We start from the raw sequence: 26,642 nt of genomic DNA on the forward strand, positions 1-26,642 counted from the left end.
CTCAGCCTGGCCGGCTCCAGCTTAGGCTTCTTGGCTTGGGGCTCCTCCGCGGCCATCGTGCTCGATGCTAGTCCCTTCCTCCTCCGGCAGAAGAAGGAGAAACAGAGGAGGAGGAGAGCCAGCCGGCCGGTCCCTCCCTCCCTTCCACCCTCCCTCCCCTCTCTCTCTATCAAGGGAAGCCGGGCCCAACGCCTGAGTGACCCAGGAAGAGGGCTCCCTGGGAGTGAGTTGCTCCGAAGGCACTAGGAGGCCTCTAAAGCCTTGGAGGAGGCCTTCTCTCTGGGCGCAGGCAGTCTGCCGAGGCGCCCTGCTGGGGTGGGGCGAGGGCTTCGATCGCGGCCATCTTTTGCCTGCGTTTGCTGCTGCTTCTGGTGGAGCTGGCGCTGAAGGGGTGAGTGGGCCACCATTGCTGCCCCAGCGAGGCCTAGAAGGGCCCGGGGTCCTCTGGAGGAGAGAGGAAAGGGGCAGCCCTTGGGCGGGAGGTAGCAGAGAGTTTGTCAGGCCTCTAAGCCTCCTCTTGCCAGCACAGCTCTAGGGTGCCACGGTGAACTACAACTCCCAGGATTCCCCAAGGCCTCAAACTGGACCACTTCTGGAGTGTGTTTTAGACCGTAGTGTGTGTTTATGGTGGTCTCCCCACATTGGCTGGGGTCAGGGGTGAAGGGGGGCTTTGCCTCTCTAGGAGTCTCCAGGTCCTCCAGCGCAACTCTATGGTCAACGTCTGATCGTAGAATCGTGCGGGAGGACCTGCAAAGGCCCAGAGAAGGGCTCTCTCTAGGAACTTGGAGGCACAACTCTATGGTCAACTTCTGGTCGTAGAATCGTGCTGGAGGACCTGCAAAGGCCCAGAGAAGGGCTCTCTCTAGGAACTTGGAGGCACAACTCTATGGTCAACTTCTGGTCGTAGAATCGTGCTGGAGGACCTGCAAAGGTCCAGAGAAGGGCTCTCTCTAGGAACTTGAAGGCACAACTCTATGGTCAACCTCTGATCGTAGAATCGTGCTGGAGGACCTGCAAAGCCCCAGAGAAGGGCTCTCTCTAGGAACTTGGAGGCACAACTCTATGGTCAACTTCTGGTCATAGAATCGTGCTGGAGGACCTGCAAAGGCCCAGAGAAGGGTTCTCTCTAGGAACTTGGAGGCACAACTCTATGGTCAACCTCTGATCGTAGAATCGTGCTGGAGGACCTGCAAAGGCCCAGAGAAGGGCTCTCTCTAGGAACTTGGAGGCACAACTCTATGGTCAACTTCTGATCGTAGAATCGTGCTGGAGGACCTGCAAAGGCCCAGAGAAGGGCTCTCTCTAGGAACTTGGAGGCACAACTCTATGGTCAACTTCTGGTCGTAGAATCGTGCTGGAGGACCTGCAAAGGCCCAGAGAAGGGCTCTCTCTAGAAACTTGGAGGCACAACTCTATGGTCAACTTCTGGTCGTAGAATCGTGCTGGAGGACCTGCAAAGGCCCAGAGAAGGGCTCTCTCTAGGAACTTGGAGGCACAACTCTATGGTCAACTTCTGATCGTAGAATCGTGCTGGAGGACCTGCAAAGGCCCAGAGAAGGGTTCTCTCTAGGAACTTGGAGGCACAACTCTATGGTCAACTTCTGATCGTAGAATCGTGCTGGAGGACCTGCAAAGGCCCAGAGAAGGGTTCTCTCTAGGAACTTGAAGGCACAACTCTATGGTCAACCTCTGATCGTAGAATCGTGCTGGAGGACCTGCAAAGGCCCAGAGAAGGGCTCTCTCTAGGAACTTGGAGGCACAACTCTATGGTCAACTTCTGGCTGACTTGCGCTGCTGGGGCCCTAGGGATGCCTAGAGAGGACATATTACTCAAAACCGCAAATAATCAGAGCCATAAAACTCAAAGCCACAAAGATGTAGGGCCAGATGTATTTTGATATTTCATTATGAAATGGTTGCTGTTGTTAGTCACCCCTGAGTTGTTCCTGGCGATCCTGTGGATGGGGCATCATCCCCAAGTCTGCCTCTCCTCCACTGCCCCTGTTCAGGCCCTGCAGGTTCAGACCCATGCCCTCCTTAACTCATTCTCAGCATCTGTCTTGCAGTCTCCCTCTCTTTCTACTGCCTTCCACCTTTCCTACTATCCTTTCCCTCTCTGATGATTCATTTTTCTTCATGATGAAGTAAGACAGCTTCAGTTTAATTGAAGGGTCTGGAAACCATGCCCTACGAGGAACAACTTAGGGAGCTGGGGATGCTTAGCCTAGAGAAGAGAAGGTTAACAGGTGATATGATAGCCCTGTTTAATTCTTGAAGGGATGTCATATTGAGGAGGGAGCAAGCTTGTTTTCTGCTGCTCCAGAGAACAGGACTTGGAACAATGGATGCAAGCTAAAGGAAAAGAGATTCCGCCTCAACATTAGGAAGAACTTCCTGACAGTAAGGGCTGTTCGACAGTGGAACAAACTCCCTTGGAGAGTGGTGGAGTCTCCTTCCTTAGAGGTCTATAAACACAGGCTGGATGGCCATCTGTCCAGGATGCTTTGATTGAGAGTTCCTGCATGGCAGAATGGCTTGGACTGGATGGCCCTTTTTGGGGTCTCTTCCAACTCTATGATTCTGTGATTCTAATGTTTGCCTTTTTGGCTGTCCATGGGATCCTTGGCACTCTTCTCCAGCACCACATCTCAAATGCATTGATTTCCCCCCTGTCAGCTTTCATAACTGTCCAGCTTTTGCAACCATACACGGTAACAGAGAAAACGATGGCTTGTATGACTCCAACTTTCATGCTCATTTGTATATCTTTACCCTTTAGGATCTTTTCTCATTCTTTCTTAGCTGATTATTCTTCTGTCGTTCAGCTCTCACATATGTTCATGGCGATGGAGAATGCAGTGACTTGGATGATTCTGACGTTAGTGCTCAGTTGTATGGCTTTACTCTTTAGGATATTCATGCCTGGCTTCCTCATTTCTAGTCCTGTTCTTTCTTGATTTGTACACTGCAATAAATGGGAGCCCAAGTGGGTCCCTCCCCTTCATAAAATCTACATTTTAACCCAAGCAGGACAGGGGAGGCAATGAGAAGAAGGAAAAAAGCATGTTTGGCTACTGGGCCTAATGATTGTTTCTGTTGGAAGTGGGGCATGGTGTGGTGCAAAGCAAGAGCAGCCAAAACTAAGGCTTCTTTAGGAGTTAATAGCACTAACCTGGAAAGCAAAGGGTATGGCTTCCTTCTCCCAGTTTTAAACAGACATCAGCCTCTGCAGTTTGGTGCCCCTTGGTTTTGTTTAAGTTGACAACGTGTTTAAGCCGAAGACTGCTGTCCTCTCAGTGACTTGGGCAGTACCACCAACTTTGTGTATTCGCAACAGAAATGGAATAGACACTCCATTTCTTACACAGCCTCCCATTATTATTATTATTCTGCCTGAAGAAAAAAATGCTGTTGTTTCAATTGCCTTTAGTAAAGTACTATGATATTATACAGTCGGCCCTTCTTATACACGGATTTTTATACACGGATTCAAGCATCCATGGTTTGAAAATATTCAAAAAAAGTATAAATTTCAAATATCAAACCTTGATTTTCCATTTTTATAAGGGACACCATTTTGCTATGTCATTATATTGAATGGGACTTGAGCATCCATGGATTTTGTTATCCACGGGGGATCTTGGAACCAAACCCCACCGGATAACAAGCGTATAAATAACTCTGTATTTGCAGAGACAGGGACCTTTTCTCAGCTTTGAGTACAAGTTTATGAGAAAACTAAGCTGATAAAAACAATGTAATTTACTTCAACTAAGGCTGAGATTCTTTCTTTAAAAAAAGAAGTAACTGATCAGTTTTCTCCTCATTTGATTAACTGCTTCCAGTTATGTCTCTTAGGCATAGTATTAAGTAAAAGGTAAAAATAATTTCTAAGAATAGTTGTGTTAATCTGCAGTGGCACTAGGTTAGTTTATTTGATACAAGCTTTTGAAAGCTAACTTTTCATCAGATGGAAAGAATAAACATCAGGATTTAAACTAGGGTCCCCTGGAACTGTAGGTCTCTGGGGTGCAAGGTACAGGGAGGCTCCATGAAAGATTGTGACTGGGGGGGGGCTTTCCCCCCCCCCCTTCCTCTTTCTTTCATTCATTCATTCATTCATTCATTTATTTATTTTAGCTCTCTATATTTTTTTCTAAAGACCTAGAATTTATCTCAAAGGTTCCTCTAGGATAAAAAGGTTGAGTCACGCTGATTAACGTCAACATACAAGATGCACGCATACTCACATCCAGGAGTACCGTCTTCACATTGACAGCTGCTAGAAAAACTAGCCTAAATTAAATAGATCTTAGAACATTTCCAAAAATTGTCTAGGAAGTCATTTTATAAGTGGAGCAGGGAGGGGTAAGACTGCACAAGATGTTAGTCTAGTTGTTGTTTGTGTTTTAGTGGTGTTTTATATGTATAATATGAGTTTTATACAAAGGCTGTGTATTCGCTACTGGTTTTTGTTTATTATTTGTTTGTTATTTGTATTATGTAAGCTTTCTCCCCTTATTTTAAAGTTTTAAAAATCAATATGTATCAAATATTGTTTGGACCTCAAGGCAACGATCCTCACAAACTTGGGGCAGCCATCTCTCAATGGATAAACTGATGGAGGAGGCAGAGACTAGTAAGGAGTTTCCACAGTGTCTTGCTTGCCATCCAGTGCAAGAGGAGGAAAGAGACCAAGGATGTTGTCAGTCCCTTTTCCTCCACTTCTAAGGCTAAGCTAGGGTTTATGACAGGCTCCTTGGAGGGCTAGGTAAGCACCTAGGTATGAAGACAGGATATAGAGCATCCTTTTTGACAATGCGTTTAATTATATTAGATAAGGTTGTATCCATTGAAATCACAAGAGCTGGTAGTACTAGGGATGATGGAGACTTATACTGGTAGATTATGCAGTGGTTTATTTCAATATGAAGTCATAAGTGTGTTCAGGTTGTAGATGAAAGCCAGATGTCTTCTGACTCAGACAATTAGTGGAGGCAGTAAGCCAAGCAGAGTAGCTTCACAGCAACTTCCTGGTAGCCGTCTGTTTGTAGCCTAACACAGTGAAGCATATTGTTGTCGTCCCCCCAGTGCACTGTCTGAACATGTGATACTGGAAAGCTGCAGAGCAACCAACTTTGTGCACATCATTTTGTACAATAAAAACTTGAAATTTCAACATAACTTTGGCCTGTTACAGACTGCCAAAATAAAGCTGCTTCGGGTCTCTTTGGAGGTATGCTATTTAAATGATGCATGGGTCCTAAGAGTCTGGAGGTCGCGCCAAAGCCACACTCCATTCCTAAGCACAAGAGTGCAGCTTTGGTGCAGCTTCCGGATTCTTAGGATGCATGCATCATTTAAATAGCATACCTCCAAAGAGACCCGAAGCAGCTTTATTTGGGCAGTTTGTAACAGGCCTCTGAGTTCTTTTAGGTTGAAAATCATGATATTAATTCAGTAAAGAAGTAAGTAGTGTCTGTAAAGGTCCCTGTGCTGCCTGGTAGGGAGTGAAGTTCTTTTAAGTGGGTGCATTTGGATGCAAAGATTCTCCAGAGTCATCAAAGGTTACGGATGTTGTGCCACAGACAAATAAAACTTGATTGATCGTTGTTTTCACGATGGTAGATGGAAAGCCAGGTATTGACTTGTTCAAGGGCTTATTGAGGTTGAGATGCAGGGCAGAAAGGCAGCCTTGGAGGGGATAAATATAGCAGCACATCTTTTGGGCTGCATATACAGTTGGACCTCCATATCCACGGATTTGAGCATCTACAGTTTGAAAATATTCCAAAAATTATAACTTCCAATAAGCAAACCTTGATTTTGCCATTTTATATAAGGAACACCATTTTACTATGCCATTGTATTTAATGGGATTTGAGCATCCACATATTATGGTATCCACGGGGGGCCCTGGAACCAAACCCCAGCAGATACCAAGGGCCCACTGTATACTCTAGATTTGGTACTACAAATTCCATTGTTTTCAAGGAAGCCAGCTGAGTCCCATGTTGTATTATGATACTGCGACTGTTTCTTCTTAAAAAGAATGGAAAATTCTTGTTACTTTTAGAAACAAATTTATTGATCAGGAACATACAATGCTGGCATAAATCAGAGGTGAGAATTATGAACCCCCTCCATAATCTTGATTACATGGTTACAACTTTGATCATCCCTAGGCAGCATAGCAAATGGTGAAAAATGCTGTAAATTGCAGTTTAACAGGCTGCAGGATTCCCACCCATAGCCCACCCAAGTCCTATTGATAGCCTCTACTACAGTAAACTTGTTGAATTAATGAGGCTTATACAAGTCAATCAATCTTGATGGTTGTGGTCAATGACCAGTAATTAAATCAGTATAAAACATCATTATCTAAGAATATCATATAAAACGCTATATATAACAAATGTGGATAGCCCCTGAGTTATGTAGGGGATGGAGACAGTATTCTTGAGGACTGGATTTTATTAAATGCCAGAGATAATAGCCCAAATGTTATAGAGAGAACTGGGCATGAATCTGACAGTGAGAAAGGAAAAAAAACTTAAATAAGCAGATAGAGGAAATGACCCATGGTCTTAGATGTCTCTGCACTAATGCATTAAAGATGAACTTGAAGTCCTAACACAGTAAAGCAAATACAATATAAAAAGCATCACTGAAACTTGGTGGGATGGGTCTCATGACTGGAATATAGTGATAGCAGGATATAACCAATTTTATTTTAGAGAAATAGACCAAACAGGAAAGGAGGAGTAGCAGCATTATATATCAAGATACAGTGCGCCCATGTTATACGCAGGCGTGCTTTACGCGGACTTGAGCCTATGCGCTCAAGCCACGGGGAGCGCGCGGGACGCAAGGGGCGGCATGTTCCATTCAAATGAATGGGGTGCGCGCCCATGGCGCCCCGCACACTCCCATGGCGCCGCACACGACCCCCATTCAAATGAATGGGGCTTGAGCATAGGCGGAATTCGCCTTACGCAGGGGGGGGGGGTCTAGAATGGATCCCCCGCATAAGGCAAGGGCCCACTGTACTTACATCTGTGGAGAGAGCCATAGATTAAATCTTGGAAGCCAGGTTGAAAACATTTAATTAAAAAATAAGCTGGAATAGATTGTTAATGTATCCCAACATGTGCTTCAGCATGGCTGCATATACATGCCACCATTGACGATAATGGGGTGGAGCCATCTGTGAATTCCCCAATCAGTGGATGGCTAGCCCTCTGATATGGAGAGCCGACTTAATAGGAGATTTCAACTAGCCTGATACTTCTTGAAAGTTAAACTCTGCTTAGACTGTAGGGCCCAAAAATTCCTCACTTGTCTTGTGGACAGTTTAATTGTCTGCTGTACTACTACCTCTCCTTTCTGAATTTTTGGTCACCTATTCCGGGAAGGCATCATCCAAGTCCTCATTCTGGCTTAGGGGTTTGTAATGAACCCTCACAATGACATCACTCCCCTTATTGTTTCTCTCCCCTTATTTTTTAGCAAAGGTGGAAGAGACAACAAGGGGATCAGAGCCATGCTGGAAGTGAAACTCAGCAAAATCCTCAAGGTCTAGCAAATTCCTCACTTGCCTTGGAGACAATTTCATTGTCCAAAAGGTGGAAGAGGCAACAAGGGGATCAGCTATTTTGGATCTGATCCTAACCAACAATGATGATCTGGTTAATAGGGTGGAAGTGGTGGGATCCTTAGGTGGAAGTGACCATGTTCTCCTGGAATTTATTGTATAACAGAAAGAGGGGAAAGCCAAGCATATTCAGACACACGTTCTACACTTTAAGAAAGCTGATTGCAATAAGCTTAGGGAAATACTGGGTCTGGTCCTTTGGTCAGGAATATTAAAGGAGAAAGGAGTTCATGCTGGATGGGGGTTTCTTAAAAGTAAAATATTGAAGGCACAATTTCAAACAGTTCTGTTGAAGAGGAAAATTGGGAGATGTCTAAAGAAACCAGGAGGGCATGCTTATCAAATTTGCAGTGGTATCAAATTAAGAGAGGTAGTTAATACCCCAAAGGAGGATCAGAATTCAAAATGTCCTTAACAGATTAGAGAATTGAACCAAAACTAACAAAATGAATTTCAATAAGGAGAAATTGTAAGGTACTACACTTAGGCAAAAAAAATGAAATGCACAGATATAGTAAGAGTCACACCTGGCTTGACAACAGTGCATGGAAAGGGGATTAAGGATTCCTAATAGGCCAGAAGCTGAACATGAGCCAACAGTGTGAGGGTGCAGCTAAAAAAGCCAAAGTGATGCTAGTGTCTAGATCAAGGGAAGTAATAATGCCACTTCATTCTGCTTTGAACAGACCTCACCTGGGACACTGTGTCTAGTTCTGGACACCTCAGTTCAAGAAGAATATTGACAAATTGGAATGTGTCTGAAGAAGAGCAACCAAAATGGTGAAAGTTCTGGAAAACATGTCATATGAGGGGCAGTTTAGGGAGCTGAGTATGTTTAGTCTAGAGGAGAGACGGTTAAGAAGGGATATGATAGTTGAGAGGATGAAGCAAGCATGTTTTCTGCTGCTCCAGAGACTAGGACATGGAGGAAACTACAGAAAAAAAAGATTCCACCTAAACATTAGAAACAACTTCCCATCCGAAAGAACTGTTTGACAGTGGAATATGCTGCCTTGGGTCATGGTGGAATCTCCTTCTTTGGAGGTTTTTAAACAGAGGCTAGATGGCATTTTGATTGTGTATTCCTGCATGGTAGGGAGTTGGACTGGGTGTGCCTCTCCCACCTATATGATGATCCTGGTAATTTGAGTTGTTGCATGTCATAATAAAAAAGTGCAATGTATGAAAAACATAATTTACCATACGATTGACCTCTCTAGAAATATAAGGTCATTAGCATTCAGAATAAGGAATTTTTAATATCTTATCTCATGACTTGTTGAGGAAAGAGCATTTAATTATGCCAGATGACTGTACTAGTAAACAGAGAACACACAAAGAGTTTGCTATTTTAAAAGACTGGAGTACTCTGCCCATTAAAGTATAGTCCAGGTCTTCTTGACATTCCAGTTCTGCCTAAGAATCACTCTGGCCATTTCATATCTCAAAGAATCCGTATAGTAGCACATTCAGAGCCAAAACTAGTTCCAACGTCACTGAAAATCTTCCTTTAAAATTAGTAGAACTGGATCAGTGTTCATTTACCATTTATCTACCCTAGTCGGCTCTACCAATTGGATTTAGGCGTATGTAATAATTCTAGGAATTCCACATCAAATCATGATTCAAATATTTTTGGAACTTAGTGGTTCTGTATGGTTTCTCTCCAAGCTACTTCACTTGTAATGAAACACGCAACATGTGAAGAATTGTGGTTGACCATATTGAAAGGCTCTTCATGTTACCCAGATAGTCAAAGGGATGGACACCAATATTTAAATTATTTGAAATAAGGTAGTAGTAATACACAGATAATACAGCTTCTGCCAACCTAGCAGTTCAAAAGCATGTAAAAATGCAAGTAGATAAATAAGTACCACCTTGTGGGAAGGCAACAGTGTTCCATGCAGGTGTGCTGGCCACAAGACCACAGGGTTGTCTTTGACAACACAGGCTCTTTGGCTTAATAACGGAGGTGAGCACCCACCCACCCACACAGTCGGACACAACTAGACAACCTGGTCAGAGGGGAAACCTTTACCTTTAATACACAGATACAACCTAGACAATGAGGAAATTGAAATAGTAAAAGTGTTGCTGTACCTTGGGTCAAATGTTGATCAGAATGAGGACTGCCATCAAGAAATAAAAACACTCGGAATGGGGAAGGCAGCTATGAAAGAATCAGAAAAGATCCTAAAATATAACAATATACAACTAAGAGTGAAAGTTAGAATCATACAAGTTGTTGTTTTCTCTATTACCGTGTATGGATGCGAGAGCTGGACAGTGAGGAAAGCTAATAGAAAAATCAATTCATTTGAGATGTGGTGCTGGAGAAGAAGGCTGAGGACAGCTAAAAAGACAAACAAATGGGTCCTGGAACAGATCAAGCCTGAAATGTCCCTGGAAGCCAAGATTATAAAGTTGAGGTTGTTGTGCTTTGATCACGTCATGAGAAGGAGTGACTCCCTGGTAAAAACAATAATGCTAGGAAAGGTGGAGGGATACAGAAAGGAGGACCACATCCTAGATGGATAGACTCTATTAAGGAGCTCACAGGCATGAATTTACAAGACCTAAGCAGAGCAGTGAAAGATAGGGGGTCTTGGGGATGTCTCATCCACAGGTTCACCATGAGGACGGTTAACAACAAAGAAGTATAATAAAATAACTTTGAATAATTATTTGTAGAAGACATACCAGTCTTTAAATGCTTTTACAAAACAGATTTCATAGGAAATTAATTTCATAAGAACCTGGCTTGACACCTAACTGGTCCATTATTTTCTATGGTAAATGACCTCAGCATGTGGTATTCAAAGGTATACCACCATTTTCACACCTGTCATTGTGTTCAATAGACTATTCTACATTTTACTGGCCCCCAAAAAACTTCTAAAGTTCTGTAAACTAGCAGATTTTATCATGTTTTGTGGTAGTAACATTTGTTATCCTGAACTGATGTACAACTGAAATCTAAAACCTGTGTCCAGCTGGTACTCTCCAACTTGTCACCCACCTAGGTGCATTTAAACTAAAGACTGAAGCTGTGGTCCAAAACATACTGCAGGAATCCAGTTTGAGACCACTTTAACTGCCCTGGCTGAGTGCTAGGGAATCCTGTGAACTGTAGTTTGTTGTGGCACTAGAGCTCTCTGACAGAGAAGGCTAAATGTCTCAAAAATCTACAGTTCCCTAGCACTGAGTCAGGGCAGTTAAAGCGATCTCAGACTGGATTATTTCTGCAGTGTGTTTCGGGCCCAAGTCAGTCTTGTTCCAATTTAAAAAAAAGCATTTCCTCTAAAGCAGGGGTAGGCAACCTGCGGCCCGCGGGCCGGATGCGGCCCGGCGAGGCCTTGGGACCGGCCCCAGCCCGGTCCTGCCGCCAATTGCCACCGGGGCCTTTGGCGTCTTGCACAAGGGGCATGGTGGGGCAATTGTTTATAGAAGCCTCAGAAACATGCATTTATCTTAACATTTTTTTAAAAATCAGAAAATTTTTTCGCGTGTCCTCCATTTTTTATTTTAAAAGTGCTCTCCATTTGAAAATTTTGTCCTACATTTGTCCCGTTTATTTATTTATTTAATTTTTTAAAAATTATTTAATTATTTATTTTTTGGCTTCGGCCCCCCAGTTGTCTGAGGGACAGCAACCCGGCCCCCGGCTCAAAAGGGTTGCCTACCCCTGCTCTAAAGGCTAAGAATTTTCAGTCGTGATTAGTTTTAGTCTGGTAAGGTTCCTGGAAAGTCTGTGTTGTGATGCCTATGTAGAAACAAGATGTTTTGATAATGGTAGAAAACACTTCCTTAAACTATCTGTACAGATTGAAATGGTGAGTCAGTTCAGTAAGGTGAAAGACTGCAATTTAGGATTTTTACAGTTGTGGCATATTAAAGATAAAAAAAACCATTAGGAAACAATTGGGACCCTTCAAAAATGCCTGTGGTTGATGCTTTAATTATTTACTCTTGGTTAAAAGAAGGCAACAGTGGGACCCAGATGAAAAGTCAAATCTCCTCTGTAGAGCAGCATAAGTGATTCCTCCGCCTCCTCTTAATTTTTTCTGTTCCTGGTTTGATTATTTTTTTCCAAGGAACTTAATTTGTTAGATGCAAAGGCAGAACCATGGACACTGTGCAGTGTTTTTGTCCAATTTGATGAGCACGGGAAAGAAGGTAAAAAGGAAATGTTCCTTGACCTGAGTTAGAAAACTGGGATGTTAAAAAAGATTATTGAAACAAATGGTCCATAATATAGGCCTGTTACAGACAGCCAAAATAAAGCTGCTTCGAGTCACAGTGGAGGTATGGTGTTTCAATGATGCATGCGTCCTAAGAGTCCAGAAGTTGCACCAAAGCCACGCTCCAGCCCTAAGGACTGGAGCGTGGCTTTGGTGTGGCTTCTGGACTCTTAGGATGCATGCATCATTGAAACACACTACCTCCACTGTGACTCGAAGCAGCTTTATTTTGGCTGTCTGTAACAGGCCAAAGAGAGGTCGTAAATCCACATCTCCAAGGAGTGGTGAATGCCATGTGCAGCTAGCTGTTATCTCTCCAGGAAGGTCCTGCCATAGCACCCTATAGGCAATTCCAAAACCTGGAGGACAGAGAGAGAGTTTAGTTCCATGTGAGCACATTTAAAAGGTACAGATCTGGAAGCCAGATTACAAATCAGAAGCAGGAATTGAATTATTCTTGCATGTTTTTAAGAGCTATTATATTACATTGGAGATGGATTTAATTAGAAGGGTGTGTCTCTGTGTGTGTTTTTCCCAGCACAGTAACAATTATTTCCTGGATATAAAATGATTCATTAAAAAGTATCATTTGGCAACTTAAATAAGAGTAAAAATATTCTGAGCATATGTATTATTTATATAATCCTGTTGATCCCTTTCTGGTAACATCTTTGCCATGACTGTCCTTATCCATTGTAGACTGCTGAGGCCTTTGCCTCCAGAGGGCTTTCACACTACTGTATAAAATTATAGCACTATGCTTCCACTTTAGCTGCCATGCTCCATCCTATAGAATCCTGGGATTTTCAGTTTAGAGAGAGGTGCTTAGAATTCTCAGCCAGAGAACTCTTCTAGTGTCTCTGACCAAACTACAAACCCCAGGACTGTGTAAAATGCAGCTGGTCACTAAAGTGAAAGCACAGTGTTATAATTCAGCAGTGTGAAAGAGCCGTGGGGTTGGGTTAATAGGATCTTATATCGGATTCTATTCTGACATCAATACCAAACTGGTTTGGGCATTAGGAATATTGCTGACATGTTTTCCACCTCCTTTCCTCCTTATATTCAGTTCCTTCCTGGTCCTTCGTAATTATAATTTGCTGTGGTGTCTGCCCTGGGCAAAATTAATCTGATTTTCTACATACTGGGGTTGGAAAACCAGTTCAATGTATGTTTTATGTTTTTAATCTAGAAGCAAGTTATGTTTAGCAGTAATCATAGTTTTCCCCATTAGGATATCATGGCAACCTAAGGCAGTGATGGTGAACCTGTGGCACGCGTGCCAGAGGTGGCACTTAGAGCCCTCTCTGTGGGCACATGTGCCGTCACTCCAGCCCAGAGTTTGTTACTAAAAAGCCAGAGGGACATAGCATTTTGCAATACATAAGTGGGTTTTGGGTTGCAGTTTGGGCACTCGGCCTCTAAAAGGTTCACCATCACTAACCTAAGGTTACTGATGTGCACATGGAAACAGTGGCAGCTGGTAGTTTCCTCGCTGGGGGACAGTGAATCCACTCAAGGTTTTACTCCACATTTCTAAAGGAGGTAACCAACATGTAGTAACATATCCCTGAAATAGCTTCAGCACCTTAGAAAGTTTCTTTAAAGTATGGCCTAAAACCCAAAGCAGATTCAGTGCCTTACTGACTTGGAAGCCATTAGCCACTGCTGTTTGGAAATGCCAGTCTATGTGTTAATCACAAGTCTTATTTAACCCTTACAGATTGACAGAAGACATGTAGAGGTTGTGATCATTTTTAGGGGGCTGCCTCCATTCCCCCCTCAATATTTTTTTTTACAAACAAATAAACATTACTATTTTTTTCAAAATGAGCAAGAAAAATACTGTACTTGTTTTTCTTCTCGAAGAATAATATGTTCTTCTTTGGGGCAGTACTGCCTACCAAATCATGTGACATAATGTAGAAGTCAGACAGTGAAATGGCTAACTGGAAGGAGGTTTGACAGGCTTGGTCAGTTTGTCCTTCAGGATCTAAATGCACCAATCAGGCCTTACAGCCATTCATTTGTTGGTTGTGATATCCATTTGCAATCACTGCATCAGGGCGGTGACATTCAGAAATCTTTGCTTGCTAGGATGAGGCAGAGGCAGATAAGTGAAATAGTAGCAGCAAAACAGTTAAGCAAGTGGTGCTCTTAGTATTTTTAAAACTTGTGACAGTTTGAGAGTTAATCTTACTCCCTACTGGCTAGTTTCTTTGGCTATGCTGTCTGAATTGAGCCAGGAAAATGGAGGGGGGGTAGGTGAATTGTTTCTTGCCTGGGAAGTTGGAGACTGATTTATATTCTTTCTATTCTATTGTATATTCTGTTTATATTCCTGACTGGTGAAAAATTATTATTGTGTTGTAAATAAATTTTCTTGGTTGAGAATACTTGGATTCTGTTACTGGAAGCCAGAACTTGGATTGAATTTTGGAGTTGTGTAAGAATGTAGAAAGGTAGGAACTAACACAAGGTAGAAATAAATAGTAAGTAGGAGACAGTAAAATCAAATGATTTGAGAACCCTAGGAATCTGCTTAAGATCAGAAACAATTACTTCTCTGTTGATAAGTTACTTGATTGTTTCAAATGCTGTTGCTATTATTATGTGAGAGAGTTAAAGATAGCTTTGGAACTTGTCACTATAAATAATGGCACCATCAGTCCCTGTTAGTGTTTGGGAAACCTGGGGTGCGATGAAGTTTTGAAGAGGAATGTAGAAACACTGTAGAGCTCAGAACTTATGCAGTTTACGAAATTTCTTGCGGGCCCTTTGTATCTGCTGGGGTTTGGTTCCAGGACTACCCATGGAAACCAAAATTCATGGATGTCTCATGTCACATTATAAACAATGGCACAGTAAAAGTGTGTCCCTTATATAAAATGGCAAAATCAAAGTTTGATTTTGGAATTTTAAAAAATATATATTTTCATGCCATGAATGGTTGAATCCATGGATGCAGAATCCATGGATACAGAAGGCCAGCTATAATCCAAACACGCAAGAGGGCTTTTTTATTATATTTGGTAGTTGTCTGTCCATCTCCGTCTTTCCCAAGATGTTCTGACATTTATTTAATGTTTTGTTACCAATTACTAGCTAGCTTTCTGTGGCTGTGTTGTCTATACTGATGGCTTGGTTTGAAATTAGCATTTTTCCAGGTATGAACCACGTGGTCTGCAATTCATGCTTATAACTATGGCAATGCAATACTTAATTGTAGAACCAGTTTCAAGTGTTCATCTTTCAAACAGGTAGCCGTTTCAGTCTTTTGCAGCAAAATAACAAACAGTTGTGTGAAAACATTAACAATAACAGCTTGATTTTAGCATGAATTTCCATGCATTACAATCCGCTTCCTCAAATGCAGGAGTAATACCAGAGAAATCTTGACTCTTACAGAAAATGCTGAGTTCCACATACTGGGCAGCAAAATATGTGTTCTGCCACTGTCCCATTTTCAAACTGCATATAAGGTTTGTTGTGTTTATGTGTACTATAAATTACTTGTTGTCATGCACATGATTTTTAAATAAATGTACTGAAGGAGGGCTTGAGGAAGGGTAGCAAGCCTAAAGTTCAACACCACTTGTTTCTTTTTACTAATATCTGTGAATTTGTCTCCAACAGAAAATGATCCACAGCCTGTTTCTTATAAATTGTTCTGGTGATATATTCTTGGAGAAACACTGGAAGAGTGTTGTTGGACAGTCTGTGTGCGATTATTTCTTTGAAGCTCAGGAAAGAGCAGCCGATGTTGAAAATGTGCCTCCAGTCATCCCCACGCCTCATCACTACCTCATCAGTATCTACCGGGATAAAATATTCTTTGTGTCTGTCATACAGTCAGAAGTGCCACCACTCTTTGTCATTGAATTCCTTCACCGTGTAGCAGATACTTTCCAGGTTGGTCAGTACAGAATTTGAATGGTTTCAGAGAGATTCCATGATGGGAACAGTGCAGGATGCATGGTCTTGTCCATGGATGGATTCTGCTTGTGCACAGGCTTGTGAACATACCTGTGCTACAAGCTCTGGCCTATTGGCTTGCAGTGGTATTCAGTTATTCAGGGTGGCGTGGGGGTAAATATCCATTATTTGACAAAATTAATCAGTAACAGAAATGCATAAGTATTATTCAGCAAGAATCAGCTTGGAGTACTAGAATGATGCAGTAGTAGTTTTACATTTTTTCAGGAGATTTCCAGGACACACACAGTTCAGGCTCCCAAAATTAGTATGTCATAGTTCTCCCTGCCTTTATTCCCCCCCCCCCCCCCATGAAATATAAATAATGGACTGTAAGGAAAGTTTCTACTACTGAGTTTTCATAGCTTAAAAAAGTCACAGCTATTAGCAAATAATATAATTTTCAAGGCAAGCTCTGAATGTGTTTGAGTATAACATTTTAACCACACTAAGTACACTACACTGGATTGTTTGCCTAATCAGACTTAAATTCAGCTACTTTTGGCAATAGGAAAACTTTTTAACCCAGTAATTAAACAGTACATAAAATTCAAATGATATAGCTTCTCAATTTTATTTACTAAACATGGCAAATATATCTCCATCTACTTAGGGTTATAGAAAAACTTACAGTTACTGCTTTTTCTGAGTACCACACATCACTGTGTGTCTTCTGTCATGCTCATGGTACATGGACATGGGTCATCACATGTCATAACAGAGCACATATGTGTAAATAATAATAATAATAATTTGTTTTATTTATATACCGCTATTCCAAAGATCATAGCGGTGAACAGCAAGTAAGCTAATTAGCAAGTAAGCTAATTTGCCCCCAACAGTCTGGGTACTCATTTTAGCGACCTCGGAAGGATGCAAGCCTGAGTCGAGCTTGGGCCCTTTTGCTGGTCTTGAACTCGCAACCTTGTGGTTGCGAGTGAATGGCTGCAGTACAGCAGTAAAAGCAAGCCTTGGTGCATTTTGTCTTATGTGTTCATGCATTTAAAGTAATAAGTTCTGAATTGGTAAGTAAAGCATTTGGGGTGTGACGCTAGTTCAGCCAAGCAATATATTGGTATCTTTTGGTTTCCACTTAATCTGCTTCTTGAATAAAAAGGGCTCACTGAAACTCCTGTAATACTGGAACTGGAAAATACCTAACTAGAAATCATATTTTTATGCATTTCTTTAAACAAGGCCTATCAAATTATACTGTGCTTACTAAAACACAGATTGAAGCTTCCTTTGCACACTGAATAGTTCATAGGTGTGACCTAAGACACATAGATATTTCTCCTTCAAAGGAAATTGCATGTGCCCCTCTACTGTACTGTAAATGTGACAGCAAACCTGAATTATCAGCCGGATTTATTTATTTTTATTATAATTTTTTATTATACATCTACCTGTGATGGAATGATTGGTCTTAACTTTTCATGAGTGGCTTTGCCTGCAGGATATGTACCATTCCCCTGCATAAAAGCAATCTTAGTGTCAAAAATACATAAACAGTGAGAGATCAGCCTTTTTATGCGTAATTAAGAACCTAAACGTGGTCCAGAATATTTTAAGAAATATTTGCTAAGGCAGTTGCTTAATGTATATTTAATTAGATAAAAAGATATATTTTTCATAAGCCTGATTATTAGATGTCTGTAAGGCTTTTAACAGGAATAAATTGCTTTCTCTACATTCTCTGGTTGGTTTAGGATTACTTTGGAGAATGTTCCGAGACTGCAATTAAAGACAATGTTGTTATTGTGTATGAGCTTCTTGAAGAAATGCTGGACAATGGCTTTCCACTGGCAACGGAATCCAATATCTTAAAAGAGCTCATTAAACCTCCCACGATCCTGCGTTCTGTTGTCAATTCCATTACAGGTATCATGACAGCTTATGAATGCAACTGTTTCTTTAGTTATTAACAAGTACTTGAAACCCAAGATTAACTATTTTATGCTTTTCAAAATTGGTAGTGAGGTATGTGAAAGTAAGAAATTGAGAGTTGGATGGAAATGATCGAATATTCCATTACTCACTTTTATCATACCAATTCTTGATCTGTGTGAGGACCTATCCTATTAGCCCATGCTTACCAAATTTACTAAGGAACTTTTAGGGAGCAGTCTTCTCAAAAGTTTACTTTCTTTTTAGAAAATACTCTGATTTTTCTTCAGTGAGGCTAATTCTTCCATACTTGTACTGTTTTCAGTTGTGCTTACATCAGTTTATTTTGGGCAGACATTAAGATCTATTGGCCTGTAATTTCTTGAATCAAATAGCTGCAGAGATGTGTAAAAATAAGAGATAGGAGGTGGAGAGAGTTTTTGGATATTTGGCTGCTTTTTTAAAACCAAATTTTAAACCTTTTACTTTCCTTTTTTTAAAAAAAAAAATCAGCATTCTTTTGGCTATATTATGATGTTGCAGTAAGCAGGCTCATTTTTGTGATAGGTTTCTTGTTTTGCATTAGGATACTGACTTCTCTCTGACTTCTCAGACTGTTCTTGTATTTCCAAGGCAGCAGTAATGTGGGTGATACTCTTCCAACGGGCCAACTGTCAAACATTCCATGGCGAAGAGCAGGGGTGAAATATACAAATAATGAAGCCTACTTCGATGTGATTGAAGAAATTGATGCCATTATAGACAAATCTGGTAAACTTCTTTCTGTACTATCTAAATTTTTATTTATTTATTTATTTGTGTGGCCCTAGGTTGAAACCCTTATACTTTAATTATAAGCAATTAACAATTATCTTGAACCTAGTACAACATTGACAGCAATTTCAGTTCTTTTAGTAACAGTATAGCTACCCCACATGGCAGTGTGACTCCCTGATTATGCATTAGTGATCATTTCCTGATCAGTCTCAAATGAAATCCCACACTGACTCCATTGCAGTAATGCCATCTGGAGACTTACAGTGCAGGCAGCCTGTTGCTGAAGTTGGTAAAAGCACTCCTAGTCACCTAGTTGGGCCTCCAACCATGATGGTTCAAGAAGCATGCTCAGATTGTCAACTTGATTCTTCAGAAGGAGCACAACCTCACCCAGAACAAGCAATTTCAGACAGTTTTATCTGTCTTTATCTAATTTTTGATTCCATTAACTGTTCATAAATTCGTAAGTCTATGTCTTGTCAGGATTCAGTTTCAGCATATTTGATATCTCCTAGATCATCACTCCTTAGTGGTGCTGATCTAGGGCTTGTGCAATCCTCCTTGATTTAGATGTCACAGAAAAATAGAACCAAGTATAATCAGAATGCTGATTATTCTGTGATAAGATGGTACCCTACCTCACATTCTGTGACACGAGGGTGTCCTGAACTACCTCACAGTTTGGTGAGTGCTGTTGTTAATCCCAACTAGATTACACTGTTGAACTAATGAATTATCAAGTGTGTAATTTGTAATTCAGTAATTGAGTCAATGGAATTATTCCAGTTAGGACTCACCAGTAGAATTCAGGCTAGCATAAACACTAAGGGAATGACACAGTGTCACCCAATGAACCTTCCTGATCAACAGATAAGAAGAGAAGCACTGCTACACAATGTCTTCTGTTGTGAAGAATCAGTCCAGGAAGATACTGTCGTTGATACTGTGTTTCCCCGAAAATAAGACATTGACATAAATATAAGACATTGTCTTATATTTTTTCCTCAAGAAGACACACTATGGGTTATTTTCAGGGCATGTCTTATTTTTATTAAATATGGTACAATAATCTACATTTATTCAAATATAGTTAAGTCTTCTTCTTCTGGAACATCGTCATAACTCTCCAAACCTGGAATTCCATCCTGAATTTCTTGTGACTCCATTTCCTTTAGAACCATTGGCTCTAATCTTTCCGCTCCCTTCCCACCCACTTCCGTTCCGTTTCAGGCCTTCACTATTTCTTATTTTGGTATGGCTTATATTGTGCAAAGGCTTAGAAATCCTGCTACGGTTTATTTTATGGGTATGTCTTATTTTTGGGTAAACAGAGTGGTATCAAATTTATTTTGCTGGGAGATCATGGTGAATCAGCATGATTACACCCCTTGGTTCTCTTTTAATAAACATCATCCATTGGGAAGGTTCAGGGTGTTCCAAAACATGGTCTGAAACCAAATTGGAATGAGCACCACTTGAGTACCTTATGCAGAAGGGAGGCATTTGCAACTGGATAGTAGTAATCCTACACCACTGATCCAAAATCAGGTTTTCAGGAGTGGATGCACTACCTCCTGTTTAAGAATGGCAACCATTCCTTCAGACAAAGAAGCATTTACCACACTCTAGATCCATCTGATGAATGCCCTGGTTGAAACAGCTCTTATTAACAATGGAAGTTGTTGGCCATGTTGCTACAAGCAGTTTATCCACATTGTCAGGCTTCAGAAATTGCAGTGGGTCCTACAACAGTGGCATCAAGGATATTGCAAAGACAAGACATTTTACCTTCAGATTACCTTGCCAGATGATCACAGTGAAATTCAATAGAATTTAGTGCCCTGTTAATATGACATAAATGGTATCAAGGATCAAACCAGCTTGATTGGAAGTTTTGAAACTCACTGTAATAGTGTACTCACCTAAGTAGTGCAAAATAGCTTTTTTAAAATGTCATCTTCATTTAAGACACCTGACCTCCATCTCTTCTTTCCACCAGGTTCCACGGTCTTTGCAGAAATCCAAGGTGTCATTGATGCCTGCATCAAGCTTTCAGGGATGCCTGATCTGTCCCTATCTTTTATGGTAAACAGAGCGACTATAGCATAACTTTTTATACTGCTAATTATTGAAAACTGTGAATGTGTCTCCATGTGTGATGGAGGTGGATGCCACAAAGTTCATAATGGCCAAAAAGCATTAGACATTGCTTTACACCCACCACCAAATTCATGCATGCTTTCTCCCACTCCAGTTCCTTCTTAGCAAGCCACCCCTTCAATCCTTTGACTTGGCCAAGTCAAGGCCTGACTCTGAGGAGTTGTACTTTGCCAGGCAGTGTCAAAAGGCCATGATTTCCTATTAAACTCTTGGCTTTAGCCTATGGTAGGAAAAGGTAAGGAGTCCATGCATAAACTACAAATTATTATTTTTTTACTAGCTGCCCCTGCTAGCCAGTTTTCTTCTGTATATTAAAGATATCCTTAGACAACTGTATTGTGCTTTTTGATGGATGTGGTATATTCACACACCTTCCCAAGCACACACATTTCATGTTCTCCCAGATTTCTGTTCTTAGGGACACAGGACAGATTCATTATTCTCTAAGATGTCCCTCTGCCATCAGTTATGAGACAAGGCTTGTTGAAGATATGTTTCTTATTCCAAGATGGCACTGAGAGCAAGAGCAAACCTCAAGGGTTAGGGACCAGCAATACATGCTAGTAATATGAAACTGGTAATAACTTAAAACATTAACAGGCATTCAAGAGAGAGAGAGAGAGAGATCTTCAAGAATCTCTTCTTCCATATGTGCCATTCAGAAGATTTGGCCATTAGCCATTAATTCAGAAGAATTAACAAGTGGTGAGTGTGGGTGAATAGCCACTTTCTGTCTTCCTAAACATTGTAGTCTGGTATTCTTTTTTTAAAAATCCTCTCATAGACCATAGGGAGAGGGACATTTGACATGAAGAGATTTGTCTGTCTTTGAAGGGCCAGAAATTAACCAGAGAAGAGTCTTGAGGTTATGCTTCACTAGTTGGCCTTGATATTAAGTCAATAGAAATTTGAGGAAATGTGGTACAGTCGGCCCTTCTTATACACTGATTTTTATACAGATTCAAGCACCCACGGTTTGACAATGTTCAAAAAAAGTATCAATTTCAAATATCAAATCTTAATTTTCCAATTTTTATAAGGGACACCATTTTGCTATGTCATTATATTTAATGGGACTTGAGCATACATGGATTTTGTTATCCACGGGGGATCTTGGAACCAAACCCCAGCGTATAGGGGCCACTGTATTTTGTTTTTGTTTTATTTTGCAAGGATGAATAAGAGATACTAATTTTCCTAATGCATCAGTCAACAAATAGTGCAGTCCATACTGTTGTGTTCAGTGGACGTTACTCCTGGATTAAGTGTGCAGGTTTTTTGAGGCAGGATTTGCTAGAGACCATCTAATTCTGAATGAACACAGAGAAAAAATATGAAGAACCAAACGTTATAAGACCCTACAGTATATGATTGTGAGAGAAAACATAAATGTGATTCACTTCTTGTAGAACCCAAGACTTCTGGATGATGTTAGCTTTCATCCTTGCATTCGGTTCAAGCGCTGGGAGTCAGAAAGAGTTCTCTCCTTCATTCCTCCAGATGGAAACTTCAGATTGATTTCATATCGGGTTAGCTCACAAAAGTAAGTCTATGAGAGTCTTCCAGGGACATGGATATAATTCACTGTTCATACACATTTTAAAAACACTTTTTACTTCTAATGTCTTAATTTAGCTTCCATAGCAAGGGTCTTCTCTGTCCCATAAATACATTTATTTATAAGTTTCATAAAAACCAGGTACCATACAGAGATAGTTATGGAAAGCCCTATGCACAGGTTCACAGAAGACAGTACTAGCAGGTATTGTGCTGTAAAGAATCCATTCTTGTTCAGCTCTGCACCCCAAGGGTATCATATTCCCTAGTGCTCTGGGAACAACCATGGGCAATGGTCCCTGAGTTTGTCACTCTATTCACAGATGTCAAATGGTGGAGAAGATATTTTGGTGATGGGAGGGTTCATCAGTTGCAATATATAGAGATTCTCTTATTGGCTGCCCCCAACATCCTTTTAGGTTGAGCGAGAGAATAGATTTCCTTTTGCACTAAAATATTTTTAAGGAGGAAAAAATACTGCTGTCCTGCCAACAATTATAGTAATTTTCTAATAGCCCCCAATCATTGCTTGCATTTAGCTCTTCTTACCCTCTTTTCTTCATTTTAGTTTGGTGGCCATTCCAGTGTATGTGAAACATACAATTAGTTTCAAAGAAAATTCATCTACAGGAAGATTCGATGTTACAGTTGGACCCAAACAGAACATGGGGAAGACAGTGGAAGGAGTCATAATGACAGTAAATATGCCAAAAGCTGTACTCAATATGAACCTTACAGCCACACAGGGGAACTACACATTTGATCCTGTCACTAAAGTAAGTCCTGCTTTGAACTTATTCAGTCCATCAGGCTTCTTTCATTTACTGACAGATTTGCCCTACTAAAATGATGTGAGGCTACAGTATTTGAGCAGTTTTGCCTGCCATGTCTACTGGACTGTTGCACCAATTCAAAGACCACCATACTATAGTGAATTATTACTTGTCTATGGATGGATGTTATGCACACATAAAGAGAAGCCTCTGCCTTTAGATATGGGAAGCATGCAGCCTTCCAGATGTTGTCACCAGTATTCCTCACCATTGGCTGTGCTGAGTGAAGCTGCTGCAGGGTGCAGTCCGATAACATCTGGAGGGCTGCATCCTCCAGCTTTGTTTTACAGTGTTACATAAGTTGTGGATACAGCACAAGAAATTGCATTTGTCCTTGAAAACATTACTATATGCTGAACCTGATTGGTGTAGTAGAAAATACATTATAAAAACATTTTCCTTCAGAGAACATAGTTAAGACTTTCTATGCCTTCCTCCAGGATATCATATTAAGTATATTTACAGCTGTACAACTTTCACAGCCATACATAGAAACCGGAAATACAGTCATTGCCATTGATAGATTTTTCTGCTCTGAATTTCTCTAATTTCTGTCAACGTTGTAGCAAGTTCCATCCATCACCAATGCAGAAAAAACATTTGCCACTAATCAATCTCCCACTTACCAACTTTTTTGAATGAACCGTTTCTGGAATTGTGATGTGTACAAACTCTCTACACATGCTGTACAGTTGTATAAACCAGTGCCCCTGCTCTTTAGAGTGATGATCTTTACAGACCACCAAAACAATCTGAAACACAGTCAGTATTGTACAGATAATAGCATGTGCTGTGTGGCTGTTATTTTAGGTGTTAACATGGGATGTTGGCAAAATCGCCCCTCAGAAGCTGCCTAGTCTTAAAGGCATGGTGAATTTGCAGTCTGGAGCTCCCAAGCCAGAAGAAAATCCCAGCCTGAATATTCAGTTTAAGATACAGCAGCTAGCGATTTCAGGTAAGACAGGCATGTGGAGGCTGGAAAGGGCAGGCCTCCAGTTTCTTTGTTGACTGCATGTATCCTATCCTGACTTGAAGGTGCTTTGGTTGTATATTCCTGCATAGAATCATAGAATCGTAGAGTTGGAAGAGACCACTAGGGCCATCCAGTCCAACCCGCTGCCATGCAGGAAATCAAAATCAAAGCATCCCTGACAGATGGCCATCCAGCCTCTGCTTAAAGACCTCTAAAGAAGGAGACCACTACACTCCGAGGGAGTTTGTTCCACTGTCGAACAGCCCTTATTGTCAGGAAGTTCTTCCTAATGTTGAGGTGGAATCTCTTTTCCTGTAGCTTGCATCCATTGTTCCGGGTCCTGTTCTCTGGAGCAGCAGAAAACAAGCTTGCTCCCTCTTCAACATGACATCCTTTCAAATATTTAAACAGGGCTATCATATCACCTCTTAACCTTCTTTTCTCCAGGCTAAACATCCCCAGCTCCCTAAGTCGTTCCTCATAGGGCATGGTTTCCAGACCCTTCACCATTTTTGTTGCCCTCCTTTGGACACGCTCCAGTTTCTCAATGTCCTTTCTGAATTGTGGCACCCAGAACTGGACACAATATTCTAGGTGGGGCCTGACCAAAGCAGAATACAGTGGCACTATTACTTCTCTTGATCTAGACACTATATTTTTATTGATGCAGCCTAAAATTGCATTGGCCTTTTTAGCTGCCGCATCACACTGCATGGCAGGGGCTGGGACCGAATGGCCATTGTGTCTTCCAACTCTGTTATTCTATGAATGTGAACTCAACAAGCTTCAATGAAGCTACATTCATTTCATGGAGGTTATAAACTTTGCTTTTTCATTGGGTTTCCCAAAGGAGCTGAGGGTTGTAAATCTATGCAACTTGTGGGTTTTGAACACTAGATTATTTTATATTCGAAATTTAAAAAAAGATAAATAATTTATTTTAAATTATGATGTGAACTGCTTATTGGGTGACTTTTTATATAAATCTAGTCATATTATTATGCAAGAAAACATTTCCTGCCTTCCACCCTCAGTCTTAGTATGACAAGAAGCTGGGCTGTTCTTTGCACCAAGAAATTGGCCCAATGAATTCTGTGGGGAAAAATTTTCTTACCAGGAAATAAACTGGGATTTGCTTTCTGGTTTATGCCCTGGTTGAGGGCATCTGTTGGGTCCAAGTATGCCAAAACTGCCACTTGGGGGTGGAAGTGGGGAAGTGTCATACAGGGAGCCAATGTGCCCCTCATCCTGGCAGTTGCCGAAGCCTCCCTTATGTGGGGCAGACCTAAAAGGCCTGGGAGTTTTGCAGCAACATTGGGGATGTTGTTGAATCATAGTCCCCAGCAGTCCTCACCATTGGCTGTGCTGCCTTGGGCTGCTAGGAATGTTACTCAGTAACATTTAAAGGGGCATCCAATTCCCAGCCCTAGTCTGACTGGCCTGTTCTAGCACTGAATGATTGAGTTTTCAAGGTGGTGGTGGGGATTAACAATTGCCTTGAACTTCCCTTTGTCCATTGGAACTGATTCCTTCATGGGGGCAGCTGCTCAGAATTGTAAATTTTTGCCTGCTGTGTTCTGTTTTCAGACAGGTGTACATCTACTTTCTTTCTCATTTCAGGATTGAAAGTAAATCGCCTAGACATGTATGGAGAAAAATACAAACCCTTTAAAGGTGTGAAGTACATCACAAAAGCAGGGAAATTCCAAGTGCGAACATGAAACATGGGATCCCAGTCTTCCTGGCAGATAAATGTTGGAAGGGGGAGTTGTATGTTGTTGGGGTTTTTTTCCATTTGAGGGGGAAATTAGACTTATTGATTTAAAATACTTAAATGCCAATTAATCATTCCCATGCACTGTTGCTCTTCAAACTAAATCATAGTTTAATTAATAGGTCTTTTTATATGTGGCTTTGAAATAGAAATACAATTTTCTGTAATAATTTCCATTTGGTGGACCTCTTGGTTCATAAATAGTAATTACAACCTGGGACTGTCCACAGAGCCAGCAAACACCATACACTGCCAAGCAAACTACCAAAGCACAAGAAGAATGCAGGAATGTCTGAACACAGAGTGGACCCTGCTTTGAATGGAAAGAGGTTAATGTGCTAACTTAAACCCTGTTAGAAATTGTTGTTGTTCTGTAATACTTTTCAAGGCCTTGTAGGAAAAGAATGGGGCTAGAAGTCTTTTTCAGTTCTCTGAAAAAATGTCTCTTCAGTGGTACAAAAAACGGTTTTCCCTGCATTGTTTACAACATGCTGCCTTTTCAGTCAAAACTGTTTGCCTTATCAGCTTGTGAATTCAGCAGACAATCTGTAGCCAAGCATAGATTCACTATAACTTGCTTTACTTTGAAGGTGAAAAAATGTATGGAAGTGATATCTTTGCACAGTTTAACAGGTACCACCACTCTGAAAGTGTCTTTCCACTTTATACCCCGTTGTGTGCCATTCATACCTCAAGAGTAGCTCACTATAGGCACAGCAAACTTTAAAGGTTGTATTGCTTATTTGTAATAAAATAAAAGGGAACTCAGCAGTATCTTTTCATTCAATTACTTTTTGGGTTTAAGATC

General features: G+C 41.0%; 2 protein-coding genes across 5 annotated transcripts in view; one reads left to right on the forward strand and one right to left on the reverse strand.

The window, feature by feature from the left end:
- The window catches only part of ADK (adenosine kinase), a 225,869-nt gene extending 225,745 nt beyond the window's left edge, over positions 1-124 (reverse strand). Inside the window, exon 1 of one of the 2 annotated variants that reach the window (XM_089510759.1) lies at positions 1-124. In XM_089510759.1, the coding sequence (XP_089366885.1) occupies positions 1-56 (56 nt within the window). In that variant the 5' untranslated portion in view covers positions 57-124. The other variant, XM_089510757.1, reaches the window with a different exon arrangement.
- On the forward strand, positions 69-26,608 carry AP3M1 (adaptor related protein complex 3 subunit mu 1). Of its 3 annotated transcripts, none has more exons than XM_089510754.1 (9): positions 69-391; positions 15,535-15,810; positions 17,583-17,754; positions 18,394-18,531; positions 20,537-20,622; positions 22,107-22,240; positions 22,823-23,030; positions 23,898-24,042; positions 25,681-26,608. In XM_089510754.1, the coding sequence occupies exons 2-9, from the start codon at positions 15,538-15,540 to the stop codon at positions 25,779-25,781; spliced, it is 1,257 nt and encodes a 418-aa protein (XP_089366880.1). In that variant the 5' UTR covers positions 69-391; positions 15,535-15,537; the 3' UTR covers positions 25,782-26,608. The 3 variants fall into 3 exon arrangements, with proteins under 3 accessions (XP_089366880.1, XP_089366882.1, XP_089366881.1); XM_089510756.1 differs by lacking the exon at positions 69-391 and adding an exon at positions 1,860-1,877; XM_089510755.1 differs by lacking the exon at positions 69-391 and adding an exon at positions 15,361-15,380.
- The last annotated feature ends 34 nt before the right edge of the window (positions 26,609-26,642 follow it).

Source organism: Sceloporus occidentalis, unplaced genomic scaffold, assembly GCF_023333645.1.
Source record: "Sceloporus occidentalis isolate IW3139 unplaced genomic scaffold, rSceOcc1.0.p SCAF_2, whole genome shotgun sequence".
Classification (NCBI taxonomy): domain Eukaryota; kingdom Metazoa; phylum Chordata; class Lepidosauria; order Squamata; family Phrynosomatidae; genus Sceloporus; species Sceloporus occidentalis.